The 19,090-nt window shown below is 44.5% G+C and overlaps 3 protein-coding genes across 3 annotated transcripts; 1 reads left to right on the top strand and 2 right to left on the bottom strand.

Annotated features, from left to right (window-relative positions):
* The first annotated feature begins 502 nt into the window (after positions 1-502).
* orc3 (origin recognition complex, subunit 3) lies at positions 503-6,027 on the top strand. The gene is made up of 20 exons (XM_076165645.1): positions 503-650; positions 761-815; positions 919-1,016; positions 1,154-1,298; positions 1,401-1,505; positions 1,606-1,775; positions 2,662-2,804; positions 3,000-3,159; positions 3,291-3,404; positions 3,489-3,622; positions 3,766-3,829; positions 3,931-4,047; positions 4,127-4,206; positions 4,296-4,429; positions 4,535-4,626; positions 4,706-4,803; positions 4,903-5,044; positions 5,120-5,236; positions 5,547-5,626; positions 5,800-6,027. Exons 1-20 carry the CDS (start codon positions 627-629, stop codon positions 5,903-5,905), a joined length of 2,178 nt encoding a protein of 725 aa, XP_076021760.1. The 5' UTR covers positions 503-626; the 3' UTR covers positions 5,906-6,027.
* A 122-nt stretch (positions 6,028-6,149) lies between these two features.
* On the bottom strand, positions 6,150-8,536 carry LOC143012501 (akirin-2-like). Its single transcript, XM_076165642.1, has 6 exons — positions 8,352-8,536; positions 7,853-8,034; positions 7,603-7,731; positions 7,370-7,516; positions 6,989-7,060; positions 6,150-6,834 (listed from the first exon to the last, which is right to left on the bottom strand). Exons 2-6 carry the CDS (start codon positions 8,025-8,027, stop codon positions 6,824-6,826), a joined length of 534 nt encoding a protein of 177 aa, XP_076021757.1. The 5' UTR covers positions 8,028-8,034; positions 8,352-8,536; the 3' UTR covers positions 6,150-6,823.
* A 521-nt stretch (positions 8,537-9,057) lies between these two features.
* LOC143012400 (cannabinoid receptor type 1B-like) lies at positions 9,058-12,301 on the bottom strand. Its single transcript, XM_076165500.1, has 2 exons — positions 12,037-12,301; positions 9,058-11,381 (listed from the first exon to the last, which is right to left on the bottom strand). The coding sequence occupies exon 2, from the start codon at positions 11,314-11,316 to the stop codon at positions 9,889-9,891; it is 1,428 nt and encodes a 475-aa protein (XP_076021615.1). The 5' UTR covers positions 11,317-11,381; positions 12,037-12,301; the 3' UTR covers positions 9,058-9,888.
* Between the last annotated feature and the right edge of the window lie 6,789 nt (positions 12,302-19,090).

The raw sequence follows: 19,090 nt of genomic DNA, 5'->3' as shown, positions 1-19,090 counted from the left end.
GATGTCTTATTTAAATTGTATTCATATAGGCATAATAATGACTACATACTTTACACTCTTCCTATTAACATTTCATAATACAGAAAGCTGCATTGCGCGTTTGTGCTTACAGAGTAGAAACATTAAACTAATAGTGCAATATGTTAACCACCATTTACGTCGAAATGCCGTACAGTTAGGACATAATACTTCTGGAAGTATTCAAAATGTGCACTTTTCTTTCGTTGGAACGCATATTTTTTAAACAAAGGGATCTATAATAGATGAGTGGGCGTCTAAGGATGGAATATGTGCTTTAAAAATGGAACCGTTCACTAAAAAGCGTGAACTATCGGGGCCAGGACACGTTTTGCTTTATTCCATTAATTGTAACAGTTACATTTAAATATTTGTCATATATTGTATTATGATATCGTTAAAATCTTTCAAAAACAACAAAAGTTTTTTGTTTAATTCGGTTGTCAATTTATGCTCGGTAACACAACTGTTTCCGTCACACTGGCGGAAAGTACGTAACAGGAAGTCTTCTCAGTCACCTCGCCGATAGATTTGAAAATCAGAAGCTAAGCGAACACTAATTTCAACATTAATTTGTCACCTTATGAGGTTGTTTTACAAACGCTGGAATGTCGACGTCTTCCCTATCAAAGGTAAGGTTAAACTGCTACACTTCACGAACCTCGTAATAGCTTAAGTCTTAACCACAAATTGGTAATTTCTACGTTTGTTTTGACACTTGGCGTTAACCTTCATATTTCAGGGCTGCTTTGTATTCAAACCTAGCGCCAAGATGAAGAAGGAGACGCTGGGTTTAGGTAAGTTACGTGCAAGATATGAGAGTCAGCCTTGTTTTCATTTATAAAACATATCATATCGGCTTTCCGCAACCTTATGTCTTTCTTTTTTGTTGTTCGGCAGAGGATTATTTCATTCAGGGCTGCGAAGGGGAAGAGAACAGAGAGCTGCGGTTCAAACTCTGTCAGGATCTGTGGGACCAAATCAAAAGGGACACAGAGGTGAAATAGAACTAATGTCCTTCATCAAGTGTGACCTGTTGGATTCACTTTGTAGAAAGGGTTTAATTGTGTGTGTGTGTGTGTGTGTGTGTGTGTGTGTGTGTGTGTGTGTGTGTGTGTGTGTGTGTGTGTGTCAGGTTTTACAGGATGAACTCAACAGAAAGATCCTCGACAGCCTGCTGGACTTCACCAGGAAGTGCTGGTCCACTCGTCGGCAGGACAACGCAGACTGGGCCTCACGTATGAGGGCCAGTGAGATTCCCACAGCAGCTCTGGTGCTTGGTACGCCGGTGCTGTGCCGTCTGGCGTCCTTTATAAATGGTCAGACTATCGGTTTGTGATCTGGGCTTATTTGGAAACAATTTGCTTTGATATCTCCCTCAGGTGTGAATGTTCCAGACCATGACATCACCTTCCAGAGTCTGTCTGAGCTGCTCCAGCAGTCTGTCACTCCTTACGTGGCCTCTGTGCAGGCCAAAGAGTGTGGAGGTGAGGGGTGAAGGTTCCACGTATGTTTCTGATAGTTTGCACGATGGAGCAGCATTAGTTTGAGGATATTTATCCATATGTATGTGCTTTGTTATTGTAGCGTTGAAGCATCTGATGCAAAAGGTTCTGGAGAGGCTTATGGGCACAGTTGTGTCCGTGGACGATGAGGATGATGAAGAGGCAGAGCAGCACCCAACCAGCCCCCAGCTGCACAAGAGCATGCACTGCTCCCTCAGTGTACTCAGGGACTGGTACACTATAAAAGCGAAGGTGGGCCATGAGGCTTTCTTAGTTACAACTACTCTTACATTCATTATTAGGCAACAGAATTTTACATAAAAAATGATTTACCGTAATTTTCGGACTATAAACCGCAGAAGCTAAATTGAATGATGTGTACATATATAAGCCGCACTGGACTATAAGCCGCCGGTTTTTTAATGTTTAATTACCATATGTAAGGGTTCGTGCACAGGGGTATTGTCGGGAAAGAGGCGGCTGTTTGAGGAAGCTCCCATCTATTAACATTTCAACAAACAAGTTGCATATTTGCATAACGTTTTCAAGTGTTACCATTTAGTGCAATAGTAGCTACAGAACATGTACTATGCTGTGTAAACTGTACTGTATCACATAGCGTTTCAGACACACAAACTTTTCTACTTTCAAACTTAAACGGTGCGCTCCCAGCGCACGTACCGGCAGTGATCTACAGCAGTGGTCCTTGGCATGAAAAAGATTGAAAACCACTGATCTACATTATAGCCTACAGTAGTACCATAACAAAAAACAAAGCTTACAGCGCTTGACGAGGCAATATCAATTTCCAAAATGAGGGTGTCTCACAAACTGTCTCGCTCTCGTAATGTCCGTCTGTCTCGCTGTCGTTCTGTCTCTCATACCACTCGCGGTTCCACTTTTACTTTTGCGCGCTCTTTTCCGGCCTCCGGAGGACTTCCGCCTTCCGGAGGACTGTAACCTGTAAAATCCATAGATTTAGATATTCCCCTAGTGGCCGTTAGCTGTAAAAATCCATAGATTAGCCGCACCGTCATATAAGCCTCAGGGTCGAAAAATGGGGAAAAAGGCGCGGCTTATAGTCCGAAAATTACGGTAAATAAAAGCACTTACATCTTTTTTTTTGTCTCTTCTCCAGAAAACCAACATCGTCACTCCTGGAAAGAAGCGTAGTTCTCCCTCGAGAGATGAAGAGCAGCAGCAGCCTCCTCTTGTCATTATCTTTAAAGATTTCGAGGCTTTCAACCCCAAAGTTCTTCAGGACTTCATACTCATCAGCAGGTAACCAGAAACCTACAAAGGAACTCTCTGTGACTCTCTGACCCTGAACCCAAATAATTTGCGACATTATGCAACTGTAAAATGTTTAAAAGTATCAAATTCAAGCTGTAAAAATGTAACAATAAAGTTCACACAATGTCGTAAGACGCAACGTCATCACTGATTTACATCATTTATGTGTTCTGTTTTCCACAGCCGGTATGTTGAACAGCTTCCCCTGATGTTCATTTTTGGTATTGCCACATCACCCAGCACCATACAGAACATGCTGCCTCACTCCGTGTCGTCCCTGCTGTGTATCGAGCTCTTTCAGTCTCTCTCCTGCACGCAGCACCTGGCCACAGTCATACACAAGGTGGGACAGTCATGTTGGGGGGCACGTATGGGCAGGCTCGCATGTTTTTCAAGCAAATTTCCTCAGCTGTCATTTGTTTATCTTGCCATGTGTAACATCTGGAAGTTTCTGTCCATTTTCCCTCTCTCCAGCTGATCCTGACGCCCCAGTTCCCCTTCAAGCTCAGCAGCAAGGTGCTCCTGGTGCTGATCAGCATCTTCCTCTACCACGATTTCTCCGTGAGGAATTTCATCAAGGGCGTGCAGGTACGGCGTCAGGTTTCCTTTTGAGGTCGTCCGCAGAAATACACAAATGCGAGTAAGACGCTTCTGCTGCTGTTTTTTTTGCAGTTGGCCCTGCTGGAGCACTTCCACTCTCAGCCCCTCAGCGTGCTGTGCTGTAAGAAGAAGGAGGCCATGCGTCACGTGATGCAGCTCAGTCACCAGGACCTGGAGAGGGTCAGGCAGCTGCCATCATTCAGGAGGTACACACACACACACACACACACACACACACACACACACACACACACACACACACACACACACACACACACACAGTTTACTTTTAATGTGCTGGACTGGTCTGCAGAGCTTTTTAAATGTCTAGCCTGTGTGTTTTCTGCAGCTACGTGGAGAATCAAGAGCCTCAGGAACAGGTGAAACTGCTGATGGATGACGCGCATGTAAAGGTACCCTCTCTTCACCTTCATCTCACCACCAAACGCTGCACAAACATGGACGGGATTTAGGCATTTTTCTAAACGTTTTATATCTTGTTTTGTGTTTTTAGGTGGTGTGTCAGAACCTGATAAAGGGCCTCCAGAAATACCACAAGAACTATTACCCCGTCCTGAGGTGTCTCCACAGCTTGACCGCGTCGTTGCCACGGTTCCCCCTCGGAAAACAGGCGAGTCATTGTTGTCAAAAACTCGCGAATTGTACATCACGTGACAACAGGCGTAATGTTTTTGTTTGTATGTTTCCAGATCAGGGAGCTCCATTTGTTATGCCTGGAGAAGAACATATGGGACAATGAGGATTACCAGTCGGCTATGAAGCTCGTAGGGTAAGCTGGGATAAATCAATATGTACAGTCATCTTATGTATTGCATCATATGGCTCCAAAATCACTTTGTTCTGCCTGTTGTCCACCAGGATGCTGGCTAAAGACGAGCTGGTGGCGTCGCTGCAGAGGTGCGCCGAGATCCTGGAGCCCGTCAAGTCCAAGAGGATAAAGAAAGCCCTCGTCCAACTGCAAGACCTGATTACTAAGTTTCAACAGCCGGACAGTAAGTAGCTGATGATGGAGCCGGGAATCCATTTTGGAAATCTTACAGTGCTTCCATTTGTCATCCAGTTTCCTTGATGCTTATCTGTCGCCTGATTCCTAACAGAAACCACAGAAGAAACCGCCGCCAACGAGGAGGAAATCAGCTCTCCAACACAAAGTCTGCAGAAGAAAACCGACCTCTTCCAGCTGCAGAAGGTAGCTTAGCAACTATTAAAGGGGATCAACTCCACTGCACAGAGACTATCCACGGTCTTGACACTTCCATCTGTTACAGACGCTGCTGGAGATGAAGGAGTCTCGGAGAACTAAGAAGCTGAGTCCGTTTGAGATCGCACGAAACGAAGCCACCGAGTTCATCGACAGCCTCGTGAGGTAAAACTATTAACCTTACCGACAACACCGCACAGTGAATTGTATACATGTAGCATGAAGACTCACTGGTCCCGCATGCGTCTGTCCCTCCCACCCCAGGAGTCACCTGTCTCCGCCAGAGTCCCAGACGCTGAACGAGGTGTGTTACTACAGCTCCTCCGCCGCCCTGAGACGCCACCTCAACGCCACGCCACGCACCTCCATCCAGGCTGCACTCAGCACTCCCTACCACTACCTGCAGGTACATGCGCCTCACACAATACTCGCCATTTACTATGAATACTTCTTATCTCAGCATTTTCCTCTTATCTCTCAGAATGACAGCTTAAGGACAGAGGACGGGTCCGTCTCCAACGCTGCTCCTGATATCTGCATCGTGCACAAGCTGCATCTGGAGTGCGGCAGGCTGATTAACCTCTATGACTGGCTACAGGTGAGTTTCATTTGAGCTCAGGTTTAAACTCATTTCTTTAAAGTAAAAAATGGGATGATAATCTTTATAACTGTAATAATTCTGCTTTACAAATTCTCAGTCACATTGTGGTTCACACTCTGTAGGGTAGACTTTGTCAGATCAATGAAGTCTCATCTTAACAATACGTGTAGCGTAATCCGTGTCGATGCTCGAGGAGTTCAAAGGGCAAAACCCTCCACTCGCTAACGTAAAGAAAATGTGACTTTACCTCAATAGACAGATAACAGCACACATACAATGTGACCTTTTCCTCTGAACGTCTCTCCAGGCGTACTCCACCGTGGTTTCTGCCGCTGAGGGGAACGACCCCGATTCTGACAACTTCGGCAAAGTGGATGAAGTCAAACAGTATCCTTCTACCAGCTCTAAGGACTTCTTTTGTTTTCTCCATAGGGATTTGTAAACAAATTGTGAATAATAATGCTTGGGGGTGAGAAGTAGAAATACAGGAACATAAATGTTTCCCAATTCAGTGCAACAGGTGGCGACCTCATTTTGGAAACACCTTAACTGCTCTCCAGCGCTCGATTCATCCAAGCTGTGTCCGAGCTGGAATTCCTGGGTTTCATCAAATCCACCAGACAGAAGACGGACCACGTGGCTCGACTCACCTGGGGAGGCTGCTGACCGAACCTTTGAGGATTCTGTTAACTCTCTCATGTTTGGCTCGCAGATTCACGATGTGCAAGTTGTTGTCAAATAAATGATATGTAGTGTTTCATTAAACTCATTCAGCTAACATTTTGATGCATTATAACACCTTGTCCCTCAATTTTAATTGAGTACAATCATGTCAAGTACGTAATGTTCCAATTGATAACTACAGTCTACCTGAAGTCATCAATCTCAAAATAGTGACACAGCCAAGCTCAACTCTTTAAAAGTTTATTGTTGGTTTACACTGATTTCAAGGTGATACCAGCAAAACAAAAAATAAATAAAAACACTGACAGAGTGGAGGGGGAAAACAAAATTTAAAAAAGAAAATCACCCATTATGTTCAACTTAACTGCAAAGTATGAAGGGCAAACTGCAGAAAAAATGTCTCCAATACCAACATGGCTCATCAACTTGCTCATACTTAACCAGCAAACCTAATGTGAAATCTTACACCGCTTCATCAATGTATATATATATATATATACACACATATACACATGTAACAAAGATAAAGGAGTGACAAAGCCTGGAATGCTGGGAATCATTACAAAAGTGAAATAAGTGGATGCATGTACAGCAGGAGGAACAGGCCACTGGTAGAGAGAGATTGGGTCCATTTTGTTTTGACGGAAGGAAGCACCTATTTGCTTACAACAGAGTGGTAACGACTGACAATAGCTTCATATAAACCTTTGCCCAGAGACAGAAATATGGCACAGTAAGAAAAGTTTCATTCAACTAGCTGAACGGAATCTCTTGCATTAATGGGGGGGAGGGTGGTGGTGTAGGTGGTGGGGGTTTCTCTTCTTCCTCCACGTGTCACAGCGTAGCTGGGACAGAGAGAGAGAGAGAGAGCGGCGGTCTTGCAGAGGTTCTGTGCCACACTCAGGAAACATCTGGGGAGAGCCGGCGATGAAATGAGAACAGAGAGCACACACGTGTTACTTTCAAACTTCAGAAGATGGAATCCAGGTCGGGATCCAGGGCTTTGTCCAACGCCCAAAGAACAGAGAATGTGGAAACAATTTAAGGGAAGGAAGGAAAACTCACAGCTTGCAGGTTGCTCCCCGAATCGTCGCATCAGCTGATCGTGTGTGAACTTCACAAACGTGTCATATTGTTCTACAATTAGGACAGGGGACAAATGATGAGTCACCGGTGTTAAAGGACAATGTTGACATCATAAGACGAGATGCAGGAATAAAATAGGTCATTTTGTAATACAACCTCTACAATCTACAGGACGGGTCACACATTAAAATGAAATCAGATCAAATTTGGCAAAGATTGCTGAATCCTGACAGTAGTTAGAAATGTCAAAAATGAAATAATTTGTAAAACAAAACAGAAAAAAAATCCTGAGTGGAAACGCTGGAACAAACAAACCAACACCTCACACAACAATCACACTTCTCCAAGCTTCTTCCTCACCTGCCAGTTTGGAAGTCATGGTCTCCTCGTACTCCTCCCTCACTTTCTCCTCCCGCTCCTTCAGCAAGCGTTCACAGATCATTCCCACCTGTCTAAGAGTGAATAACGGCTGCTCTTTCCTAGTCGGAGAAACGCCTCCAGATGTTCCTGCATACCAAAAAAAGAAAGGAGGAAATCAGACAAAGTGCTGATGAACGTGTCAGCTGTTCTCTCACTGTTGTCACTCATCTAACCTGGTAGAACAGAGGACTGGGATGGGGACTCTGGAGAATAGCAGCATTCCGACTGTTGGTAGCTTCCATCTAGATGCTTCCTCTTTTGTATGCGTTTGTACTCCTGCTTGATGCTGTGGAGGATTTGTTCTAGTTGGACAAAAGAAGACCATAAAAAGGGAGATTGTCAATCATGAGAAAACAAAAATGACGTGATTCTGTGCCCTCCATGTTGTTATTAAAGCCTCTCGGGAGAATTCGTCACGTTTACCTGCGTTAAGTCTCGACGACGACTCCCCGAATGGCGAAGGCTCCATCCTCAAGTACTTCCTGGGGGAGGATGAGGCTGATGGGGCGACGGGGATACATCTCCGCCTTTTCGGGGACGTGGGATTCATTAGCGGATCGAAATCCATGGTCCTCTTCAGGGTGGCTCCACACGCCATGGCTTCGCTGAGTTAAAGGGGGAAGCTTGTTTAAATGCCCAAACAGCACATAACTGGACAATTTTACGAGTTATTTTCTTAAAACCAGAACCACTGTTAGTACCGACTGCTAATTTTAACGTACATTGCTAAGCTACAACCCTTTAGCGGCGTTTGCTAATTCAAACAACACCTTCTTACCAAGTTAAATGTTTGAAATATCTGCTAGCAAGCTAACATTAGCACGCTATGTCGGCTAGCCAATAATCAATTCTTGAAAACAAAGCTAACGTTAGCTGTGGTCGCCACCGGGTAGAGTTTATGCTTCACCAAACTGCCTCTTACCTCTTACGGAGAAACTTGACCGGTCGAAGAGCGTTGGGCAACTTGTGTTGTTTTTGAAAGTTGCGTACCAAAAGTTGCAGTGTCGGCGGGCCAGCTGTGGGCCAACTGAGTGCGGGTAGTTACGGTGCGAGCTAGCGCTACTTAGCTGCTTGTTTTTGATATGAAGCTGTGTGTCGGCTCCTCCGGCTCGTGACGTCACAAGTTAAATATGCCGCAACGCTTTGTGGCTTATGTAGTCCCGCGCGAGCGAACGAACGGCGGAGGCGATGATAACACCGACGAACACGGGAAATGTCACGGTATTGCGTTCGGTACGAAATAAGATGAATGTGTGATTCACGAGTGGTGAGTTTGGTGTTTTTTTGCGATTTTTTGGTAATTATTACGTTAATACAACTTATTTTATCTCTATGTTCTGAAAATGGCCCAAATTCTGCCTCTTCTCACGCCACAAGAGGGCGACATCACACAACTACCAATACAATCACAGTCTTTGCCATTCAGGAGCCTTTTGCTGTGATTTCTTTGGTTAATTATTTTCTTTAAACTAAAACATTTTACATTATCTCACTTATTAATTCTTAATTCAGTCACATATTAAACCCTCATGTCTAAAAATTAGAACCAATTACTAGATTTAGATAGTTTATCATGTTGCTGGAAAAGATGAAGGTAAATTGTAACACAGCTAATGAAGTAGACACAGTTGTTTTATTATTTTTTTAATGAACGTCCTCTGCTTATGCACAAGCTTATGGGACACAATGTCACAATGAATGCATCACGGGAACATGGCACATAAGCGCGTACAGTAAGCAGCTGTGTAACATCCCCCAAGTCACAACACAAACTTCATTTGAGCAATAACACCAATCAAACTGCAAATCCGGACTCACTGTTTTTCTTACAAACAATAAATAGAGAAAATATGAACAACATTGTTAAACTGCCAAAAAGTCACAATATACCAATCATACAAAATCCTCAATTGTTTGATTTCAAATCACTAGAAAGATAATGATTTCCTTAAATTCAATCTGTTGTCACTCGAAAGGACGAGCAGCATAATGGTAAAGTTTGATCAGCAATGTGGCTATAAACCCCAACAAAATGCCATATTTTTTCGAACTTAAAGCTGAAATCTGTAACTTTCTGTACGTTCAAACTGAAGTGGAAACTCTCCCCTTTATTAACTCGTTTCGTGGTGGTACATAGTAAAGAATCACAGGGAAATATAAAAGCAAATACTGTTATTATAGCAAACGGATGGAGTTGGATGGTTCAGATTAACCTGAACATGTCTCCAACCACAATAAATACACGTGTTTGAGGGTTTATTCACATTGCAACATACAGAGTTTCCATAATAACAATATATGAACTAAACAAAACACATTTGTCTTTTGATTCTCATTTTGTAGTTGTGTATCCAAGTCATTTTGGCACATTTCACAGTCATAGAGCAGTGCACTAGTTGAGTCAGGGCTTCTCCACCATATCTCTCCTTCACGGTTATCAGATGATGTCAGCTTTGTTTTCAGACCGACTCTGCAGCAGACGCATCAGTTACTCCAGAAACAGTAACCTGGGCTACTTTGGCTCTAGTCTTTCGCGCGGCTCCGTCTTTCCAGGGCCGGTTCACTGTGCCTCTCACACTCCTGCTGTGCCAGTCGCTCTCGCCGCTGTTATCCAGAGCCTGCGTGCCTCCCCTGCACATATGGCAGATGTTGACGAAGGCCCTGCGCAGGTCCTTGCTCCTCATGGCGTATATCACAGGGTTTACCGTGGAGTTGAGCAGGCAAAGCATGCTGCAAAAGGCGAACACAGTCTTGATGAAGTCGTTCACCTTCCCAAAGAGATCGTACACCATGATGGCAAGAAGAGGGCCCCAGGAGATGATGAGGGCCACCAAGATCAGAACTAGTGTTTTGGCCAGTCGGAGGTCCATCCGGGCCTGCTCGGGCCTCACTGTCTGAACTTTAGTCCCCTCTGCAGTGTAGACGATCACACTCCTCTGGGAGCTCCGGCTCAGCATGCGGACGGCGTGGTGGTGCGATTTCCACAGGATGAAGATGTAGGCGTAGATGATAAACAGGACTAAGATGCTTGTCATTCCAATCCAGAACATCAGATAGTTCTCGTCGATCAGAGGGAAAATGTCTGAGCAGACAGAGTTGAGACGCTTGCAGTTCCAGCCCATCAGCGGGAGCAGAGAGATGATGATGGAGATGGACCACATCACACTGAACGCAATGACTGCTTTAGTCTTTGTCACAATGCTCTTGTAAGCCATCGGCCTGTGGATGGAGATGAAGCGGTCGATGGCAGTGAGGAACAGACTGCCCACAGAAGCAGTGAAGGAGGCGATGACCCCAGCCAGTTTGAATAGAAATATATTGGGGCTGTCCTTCCTGTGGAGAACATGGAAGTCCAGGAAGCTGTAGACAAAAATGATGCTGCCTATTAAATCTGCCACGGCCAGGCTGCCTATGAAGTGATAGGAAGGGCGAGAGCGGAGAGTCTGCGAGTGCAGGATCACACAAAGCACCACCAGGTTCTCCAGCACAGTGAACGTACCCAGGGTGAGGGCCAAGATGGCCACTGCCAGCTGCTGACTGGGAGTCAGGATCATGAAACACTCCATGTTGTCCACCACGTTCTCCGCACACTGCGCCGCCCCGCCGCCATCCACAGAGCTGCCATTGCCCAGCAGGAAGTCTGAAATGTTAGTTGGGTAAACGGGAGGGAGGCCGGCGTAAATGACCCCCTTGTTCCCGGGGAGGAGCCCGGGGAGGGAGCTGCTGATGGGCGCAGAGTGAGGTTTCTCAAAGTTGAACCTGTTTTTGATCAGAGCCAGGTCGGCGGAGGGGTCGTCGTAGCTCACGTCGTTGGAGCCCAGATACCTCACACCTGTAGTCAGCGTGGTCATTGTGGTTCCCGCGAGCCTGCGCAATGCCGGCTTCATGGCTGCAAGAGGGCTCAGTGCGCAGACGGATGATGTAACAGCTTTAAACTCACACCAAAGGGCATCTATGTGGGGAAAAACAGACGTTTACAAACACAAAGCTGAACGCATCTGGATACTTCTACACAGAAATGATCTTTAAATACGCAAACTGACTGAGAAATAAGTCTTCAACCAAATGAATGCAGAGAGTATGGGTGTCATGTATGGATATGAGTTGTTGCTGGGTGATATCTGTGCACCAGCCAGCTGACACTACAGCAGATGCATCCTAGACAATAGTGGGAAAGTGAACAGTTGATGATAAACCTGTGCAGCCCTCTGGGGAGAATCACTGCATTAAGTATGTAGGTCAGCCACTCTTTCTTATTAATTAAAGGAGGTCATTAAGCATTTATCTATTGTTTCTGTCTTCCAGTAATCATTTGAATTAACTAGACATGGAGGGAGTGGCATGATTAAGAGTTCAACTATCTGTCAAATGATTCAAACATGGAGATGTTGTGTTTTTTATGCAGTAATAAAGCTGTGAGGTAATTGAACGTGACAGGAGCTGTAAAGTGTAAAGCTTTGTCAGATGCTTTCATGTTGCCTCCAGCTTCAAGCCCATTAGAGCAGCAATAAAGGACCAGTCAATAAAATATAATATATATGTTAAAACAATATGTCATGAAGGATAAACAATCTGATAAAAAGATTTTAAAAAAATGGAAAACATACCTTGAGTTTCTCAGCATAAATATATTTCCAGGCTCCATGACGTCAAAAAAAATAAAAATAAAGAATATTAAATATATTCGTGAGACAGATTGCTTTGTCCTCTGAACCCTCTTCCAAAAAACAGAGAGAAAGTGTCAAATTAAATTGAAATTGTTTTTGTGGTGATTTTCCCGTGTGAGTGTCAGAGAGACAGTGAAGCAGCCAGGCAGCGCGCCGTGTGTGCGTCTGGCCGTGAGTGTGTGCAAGTGTGTGTGTGTGTATTTTTTTCTGTGGCAGCGGGCGGTTTTTAAAGCCTCGATTTGCGCGCCCGGTCACGTGATCCGAGATACGTCTGTGTGTGTGTGTGTGAGAGAGAGAGAGAGAGAGAGAGAGAGAGAGAGAGAGAGAGAGAGAGAGAGAGAGAGTGTAAAGCATCCTCACTTTTTTATTCATGAAGGACAAACATGGACAATTACTGAGGTTTGTGCCATACATGAAAATGTTGAAAGCAAGTTATAAAACCTTCGTGTGACATCATGATTTCATATTCATATAGCTGCATTCTGAGAACACTTGAGTATTTTGAGTACTTACAATTGTTTTTGTTTGGGATTGTATGTATGGACCCGACTGTTAAGCTCCTATCATTTCAATTTACATTTTTAGTTTTAGACTTAAAATGCTCTTAGCTGTAATCTGTCAAAGTCACTCTGCTCTACTTATGTAAGGATGTTAGTTATCATTCATATATTTGACAGTGTGTGATGATTGATGGCGTGATGGCAGAAATGCGCGAACAAAGAATCCTGGAACTGGAATCGACCCTCGCGTGTCAGCAGATCAGAAATGTAATTGTGAAACTGTCTTTGAGGAAACAGCTGTTAGGAGCTGCAGACGGTGGTTGATGGATCCGAAGTGACGTCCGATCGTGTAGCAACTGTATGTCTGGACGAGAGATATGTTTTGTTTCCTTTCAAAAACTCTTGTCTTGCCACATAAGGACGTGAAACTGAAAGTGTTATGATATTACAAAAATGCACAGAAGACAAAACAAAAAGAGGAAGTTGATGATGTTTTCCTCGATTATCTGAGGAATCATGTTGATCACCAAAACGTCCAGTGTTGAAATTAGCAAGAGGCATGAATTAGCTGTTTTTTGGTTTTTTTACAGTAACTAGATGACTTAAAATATTTATTTGCTCTGTTATTGGTCAGCTTGATTGTGGGCGGTGGGCTGAGACTGGTGACATGTGGAACACTGGTTACGGCTCCGTCTGTGTTAAAAATAAGGCCGTGGAGCGAGATGAGGGCAATTAGTGGCTATTTATTTATTTCATTATCTATTTATGTACTTGTTTGCTCGGTGCTTGTGATAGCTGAGTCCTTTTGTGTCCTGCACAGCTGCGCAATTATTTACGCCACTTCCCCCCCCCCTACTCAACTCTCCCCCAAATTACATGTATAGTACAGGAACAGTAACTTTATTGTTCCCCTGTGGTGGAGATGCTGGACAGCAGAGGGTCACGTTTGAGCCGTCGACGTACGTACAGCGTAAGCGGTTGACTTGGGTGCGGTGGGGGTGTGGCGGTGTTGTAAGTACCATGTTGTGTGAAGTACATGGACATGACATGATGCGACAGCACAGGAAGCCAATGACGTCATGCACACTCATGATGCCACAGCAGAAGCAGGACTCTATACTGTGCATGGAGGCGGTGATGGATCAGCTGAAGACATTATTAACGGCAGTTGATTATGTCATTTATTGCCAGTTCGTTTAGATGATGTCAAATCAATTGTGTTTTATTGCCCGGGGGAACGTCTGCGTTTTCACTTTGAACCGTGTAAACTTTCACTCCATTATCTCTCCAAGCAGGGGGCAGAATATTGCAGCTCGCATCCATCATGGCAACCGGCGTCATCTCGGTGTCATTCTCACCAAAGCATCGCAACAGTGTGAGGGACATTTCAAACACAAAGTGGTGACAAACAGCCTGTATGACTGTCACTGCTCCATTTTTCTAAATCCTCTCCCAACATTTGTCCAGTTATAGGAGGAGGCTCTGAATGTTATCTAAGGTCCATCTGTCTTTGACGGATTCACTTCCAAGCACATCCACTTTGTTTGGTTCTTATTTGAGCAGTTAGATTCAGAAAAGTAGAGGAACATTATGCTGTATACCTCCACCAAGGCCAAACACGCTGAGAGAGAATTTGTTTCATATACTGACAAAAGGAGAAAGACTCTTAGGGGTTATACGGTCATGAAAAGAGAGAGAAAGAAAATAGAGGTTTCAAGCCGAGTGAGAACCTGAGCAGAGCTGATATCTGCTGAAATCTGCTCTCATCATTTTCAGGAAACCGGTGGCTGCAGCTTGGTATGAGATATCACCTCAACGTTCTTGTGCAATTACTCCAAACATTATGCCATGCACCATTAAAGGGCCTTTTAAACAAAGCATAATACACCACAATACGCGCCTTCATAGAGCCAGAGGCATGTGAGGGAGCTGAAGTGTAGTCGTTACGCGCAGCAAGGCACCAGACGGGAGTGTAAAAGCCGACTGTCTGTCTCTGATGCGTTTGTGTCGAGGGGGGTGGGATGTGAGAAAGTGTGGGGGGTGGTTAAGGAGGAAAGGATGCATAAATCAAGAAGGGAAGGTGGGTGTGGCTAAAGGCTTCCAGTCCTTAATTGTTTCCTAATCTGCTGGTGCCATATTCTCTCTGTTCCATCTGGAGACGCTTTCAAAATTCACACCTTGTTTCTGTGAGTCGCTCCTAAATTGTAGCAGAGGAGGCACAGCAGGATGGAATTAGGTTCAATTCCAGACACGTCGGGTTCAGACTGCAGCAAAGTCCCCTCCATACAGCGTTTATGCAGCCATTACGTGTTGTTATTTTAAGTTAAGGTTTGATTACGTCGCCTTTCAAACGCCTTTTGCCTCGCAGCCACCTGACACGTTTCGCCCAGCGTTCTCATTTTGCAGTTCATCGAGCAGGTACGTGCGTCGCCCTGGCCTCATTAGGCAAATTGGTTTGACTCTTTTAGTAAACACTTTTTTTAAAGTACGACCTTCCAAACTGATCCTCGCTGGTAGACAACAGCTCAGAAAGTTCGAGGCAGAACCGAACTTTTAATCAAGTGCGGAAGTAGCTGTACTTCACCAATTTGATAAAGTATTTGCTGCAGGTAAATCCTCAGCCTTGTTTTCACTCAGTTGTTCCTTTCTTCTCAACATACCTGAGTGGCTAAATTGGTTGTGTTTCTCTAATACAGGTCTGGGAGGCATCTCATCATCTCAATCCAGCGAACACACACTAATCAAGGGTGGTTAGAGCGGGGGAGAGACACTTTCACCCCAGAGTCACAGCAGCATGCAATCATTGGACGGCAGACTTTGTTTTTCTCATTTGTAATTATTTTATTCCACAGGAGTGAAATATAACATCACAACAACACACCACAACATCATTATTGATGCAGTAACACGCAGATCTGTACAATTTATATCCAGACAGAAACCATTCTTTGCTGTCAATACTGTTTTTCTTTTGTTTGGGTAGAATTAAGAATTCATTCTTTTTGTCCAGCGTTTTATTATGAATGATTTTACTTAAGAAAAGAAGACTTTCTACTCAACGTGTCTAAACTATGAATCTCTCACAGGGGGATTTCATTCATTTTGGTATTTTGGCTACAACCAAAGTTACCACTGTAATTAGACTGAATGTTATTCATGATAAGCAGATTAAAGTTGATCCGCTGCACATGAATTTCTCATGCAGAAATGGAGGATTTGTTAGCTGTTGTAACACTGTCATGGTCAGCACGTACAACAAGCCCCTTCATGCACCATTTAGTTACATAAAGACCTTTTTTTTTTATCTCTGCAGAACACAGAGGTAATCACAAAGACTTAGCAGGTGGTTCAGTGAACGCTCACTTGGGCAAACACTATGCAAATGAGAGCTACAGGCTGAGATGAATCCCTGAGGCAGCGATCCGGGGCTTCACAAAGTTGAACCCGTTTCCTCACGTGGGCTTCACCTACATGGGCTTCATGAAGGAGAACGCAGCGGCGAAGAGCAGCCGTGGTCTCTTGCGTCTCACCGACCTGACTGGCCACGCGGTCATGAGACGGGAGAGTGGAGCATACGGCACCAATCGTTGATTCTGAGCCAATGAATAATTCATCTGTCCTGAATCCAAGTGCAGATCCACAGAGACTGACAAACACCTAAAGGGACCTGACTGCCATAACACCAGCAGTCACTTACCTGTAATCACCCGGCACAGTGAAGAGAGGTTGTGAAATTGGGTTTATTTTTGGTCGTTCCCTGTACAGATATTCATTTGAGTGACTTCACCTGACAAGGGAGACAAATAACGACTGGGATGATGCAGAAGTTCCATTCTGACATCCAGACATGCATAAACAGTGCTCCTGTACACATGGGTTGTTCCCAGGACTGCTATGATTTTGTCTTGACCTCTTCTCACCTGATTAATCCTCTGCAGACTTCCCAAACATGAAACTTTGTGGTGAAGTTGGAAGGAGATTACTATATGTCTATGCTTGGCTCAAAATATCAATCAATACCAATACACACTCAGCAATGACTAACGAATCTACAAATTGGTATGTTGTGAACACTCAACTTCCATCAGGCCCAAGATTCCTATTGTGAAAAGTGAGAAAACAACTGAAAATGATCCAAATATGACATTTGTATTCATGCTTGTGCACTCATACCTCCGTGTTTGCAGCATTTCCAACCTGCAGCATCTACTTTCCATTCCGCTCACTGCCATTGTGTTTATTCTCCTATTACTGGCAAACGCATCTGACAATTTCAGAGGCTCTCACACCCCGAAGAGCTCTTTCATCACAGAGTGGCTTTATATTCCAGCCTTTAGCCTCAGCACAAGAGGATGGGACTCACACCACAAATTTGTTGTCATCAAAGACTGAGCAGTTTGAAAATTGCCTTTAAAATTGGCTTTATTGCACAGAGAACATTAGCCGTCTGTATTTTTCTTAATGTGCTGGAGGCAGTGAGATGAATTCAAATGGCCGTGAAGCACCAGAACACAGCAAAGTCCTACATAAAGTGGTTACAGGAGAGCACTTTCCTCACACAACACGGGAGAATCCGCTCTGACCAGCGCGCATCTTGGGTCGAAATGCATTTGTGGCGAGCCGTAAAGAGCAGCGAGATGCAGCCAACCTCAAACGCTCCGGCTTGATGGAAGCTGTTTTTGCACTCGTTTCCTCTGGACGCTCAGCCATATCGACTGCTGCTCTGATTGTGGCCTGCGTGTGCAACCATCAGCACAAAAATTGACAAAAAGGTCTCGCACTGATGAAGTTCCTCTTCCTCTCTCGTATGGGTCTCCTTTTTCTGATATTAGATCTGCTGATTGCATCCTTTGATATGTCTTCTTTTTGTTTGGGCAGACAATCCAATACTATATCCTATTTCACCATCCTCTGGGTTTGCAGTGCCTCGGTCTCTGCAAGTTAAGTTTGAAGATGGAGAACACAACACAGACACACACACACACACACACACACACACACACACACACACACACACACACACACACACACACACACACACACACACTGCAGGGCAAGAACTTTTCAATAAAAGGCTACGGTCAGAGATGAGTAACGGTGGCAGATGGCATTTCAACACACACACACACACCACTTTCTAACAAACTAACTAATTTAAACACTGTAATTTAAGTGGGCGGCTGAAGTTGATTTCCCAAAAATCAACATGGTGACGTGAAGAAGCTTTGTGTCGGATGTTACATGGTGACTCCGCCGGTCTGACGCATCACAGTCATTCATTTGGTTTTGGGAGCTTGTTAGTTTGTTGTAAGATGGATGGAAGCTGACCTCTGTGTGTGCGTGTGCATGTGCCTGTGCGTGTGCGTGTGTGTGTGCGTGTCAGTGAAGAACCCCATTCCCACTGTAAGAGATGAAAAGTAGTAGAGTGCTTGATTGATAATTAAATGCAGCTGTCATAGTCACACCACCAGCCAGTGCTGAACACACACACTCAGAGCAATAAAACAAAACCTCCAAATGTGTAAACTTCAACCGCCGCCTCACTTTGCTGCTCCATCATCACATTTTACTAATCGTTTAGAGGATTTCTTGTTTCCTCTCACAGTTTGTAACATCTAGAGCTGACACGCCGTGCCACACACTTTGCCTCTCGACACACTCTCATGTCTGGATGTCTTCAGTTAAGTCTCCATCACAGCCATCATTAACTAAGCCTGGTAAACACAGATTACAGTCAGTTTACAGCTATAACCTTGCAAATAACCGTCCATGTATGTATATTAACTTTACATTCACTCAGTCACTCAGTCAGTATCCTTCATCATTCTGCATCTCTCCCCTCTGATTCTCTCTTTCCGCATCCTCAGCTTCACGTTGTAACATCGGAGCACTGCAGGAAACTTTTTCTACAACACAAAACAACAGTGACTTGCGAGTGAAGGCTGCACGGAGGCCGCCTCGGCGTCTTTCTTAGCATTTCAGGTACATCACCATGGAGACTCGGCTGCGCCTCAACGGCACAAGGTCGCCCCGCATTATACACCTAACTGCTTTCACTCCTGTGTGTCTAAATGAGACGGCACGGGGGACGGCAGTGCTTAATGTAGATAAATGAATACATGATTACAGGTTCCGCTGTTATTTCGACCTGTCTGGCTGTCTCGGGTCCGTCACAGATTATTGTGTTTGTCAGGTTTGTTGTGTTCGCTTCAGGCCTAAAAGCTTTTGCTTTCATGTGATAGTTAGTCTGACATCCCCGCGCCCTCTCCTGCCTTTTTTCAGTGCACCGCAGTGTGTGATGTTTTCCTCAAGGCTCATCACTGTTTGTCTGAGTGAGGCACGTGTCGCGTGTGTATCAGCGTGTCGGAGCTTGAGTGACACACACACACAGGTGACTGGGTTGCATGTCATTTATTATTGCGTTGTTATTTATTATTATAGGTTTAACGTTGTCGCTGGATGAATTGTTTATTAATGCGTGTAGATCGGTAAAA

Source organism: Genypterus blacodes, unplaced genomic scaffold (genome assembly GCF_046128005.1).
Source record: "Genypterus blacodes isolate CSIRO-AG114 ecotype Tasmania unplaced genomic scaffold, CSIRO-AGI_Gbla_v1 ptg000147l_1, whole genome shotgun sequence".
Classification (NCBI taxonomy): Eukaryota; Metazoa; Chordata; class Actinopteri; order Ophidiiformes; family Ophidiidae; genus Genypterus; species Genypterus blacodes.
This window is presented reverse-complemented; position numbering and strand designations above follow the sequence as displayed.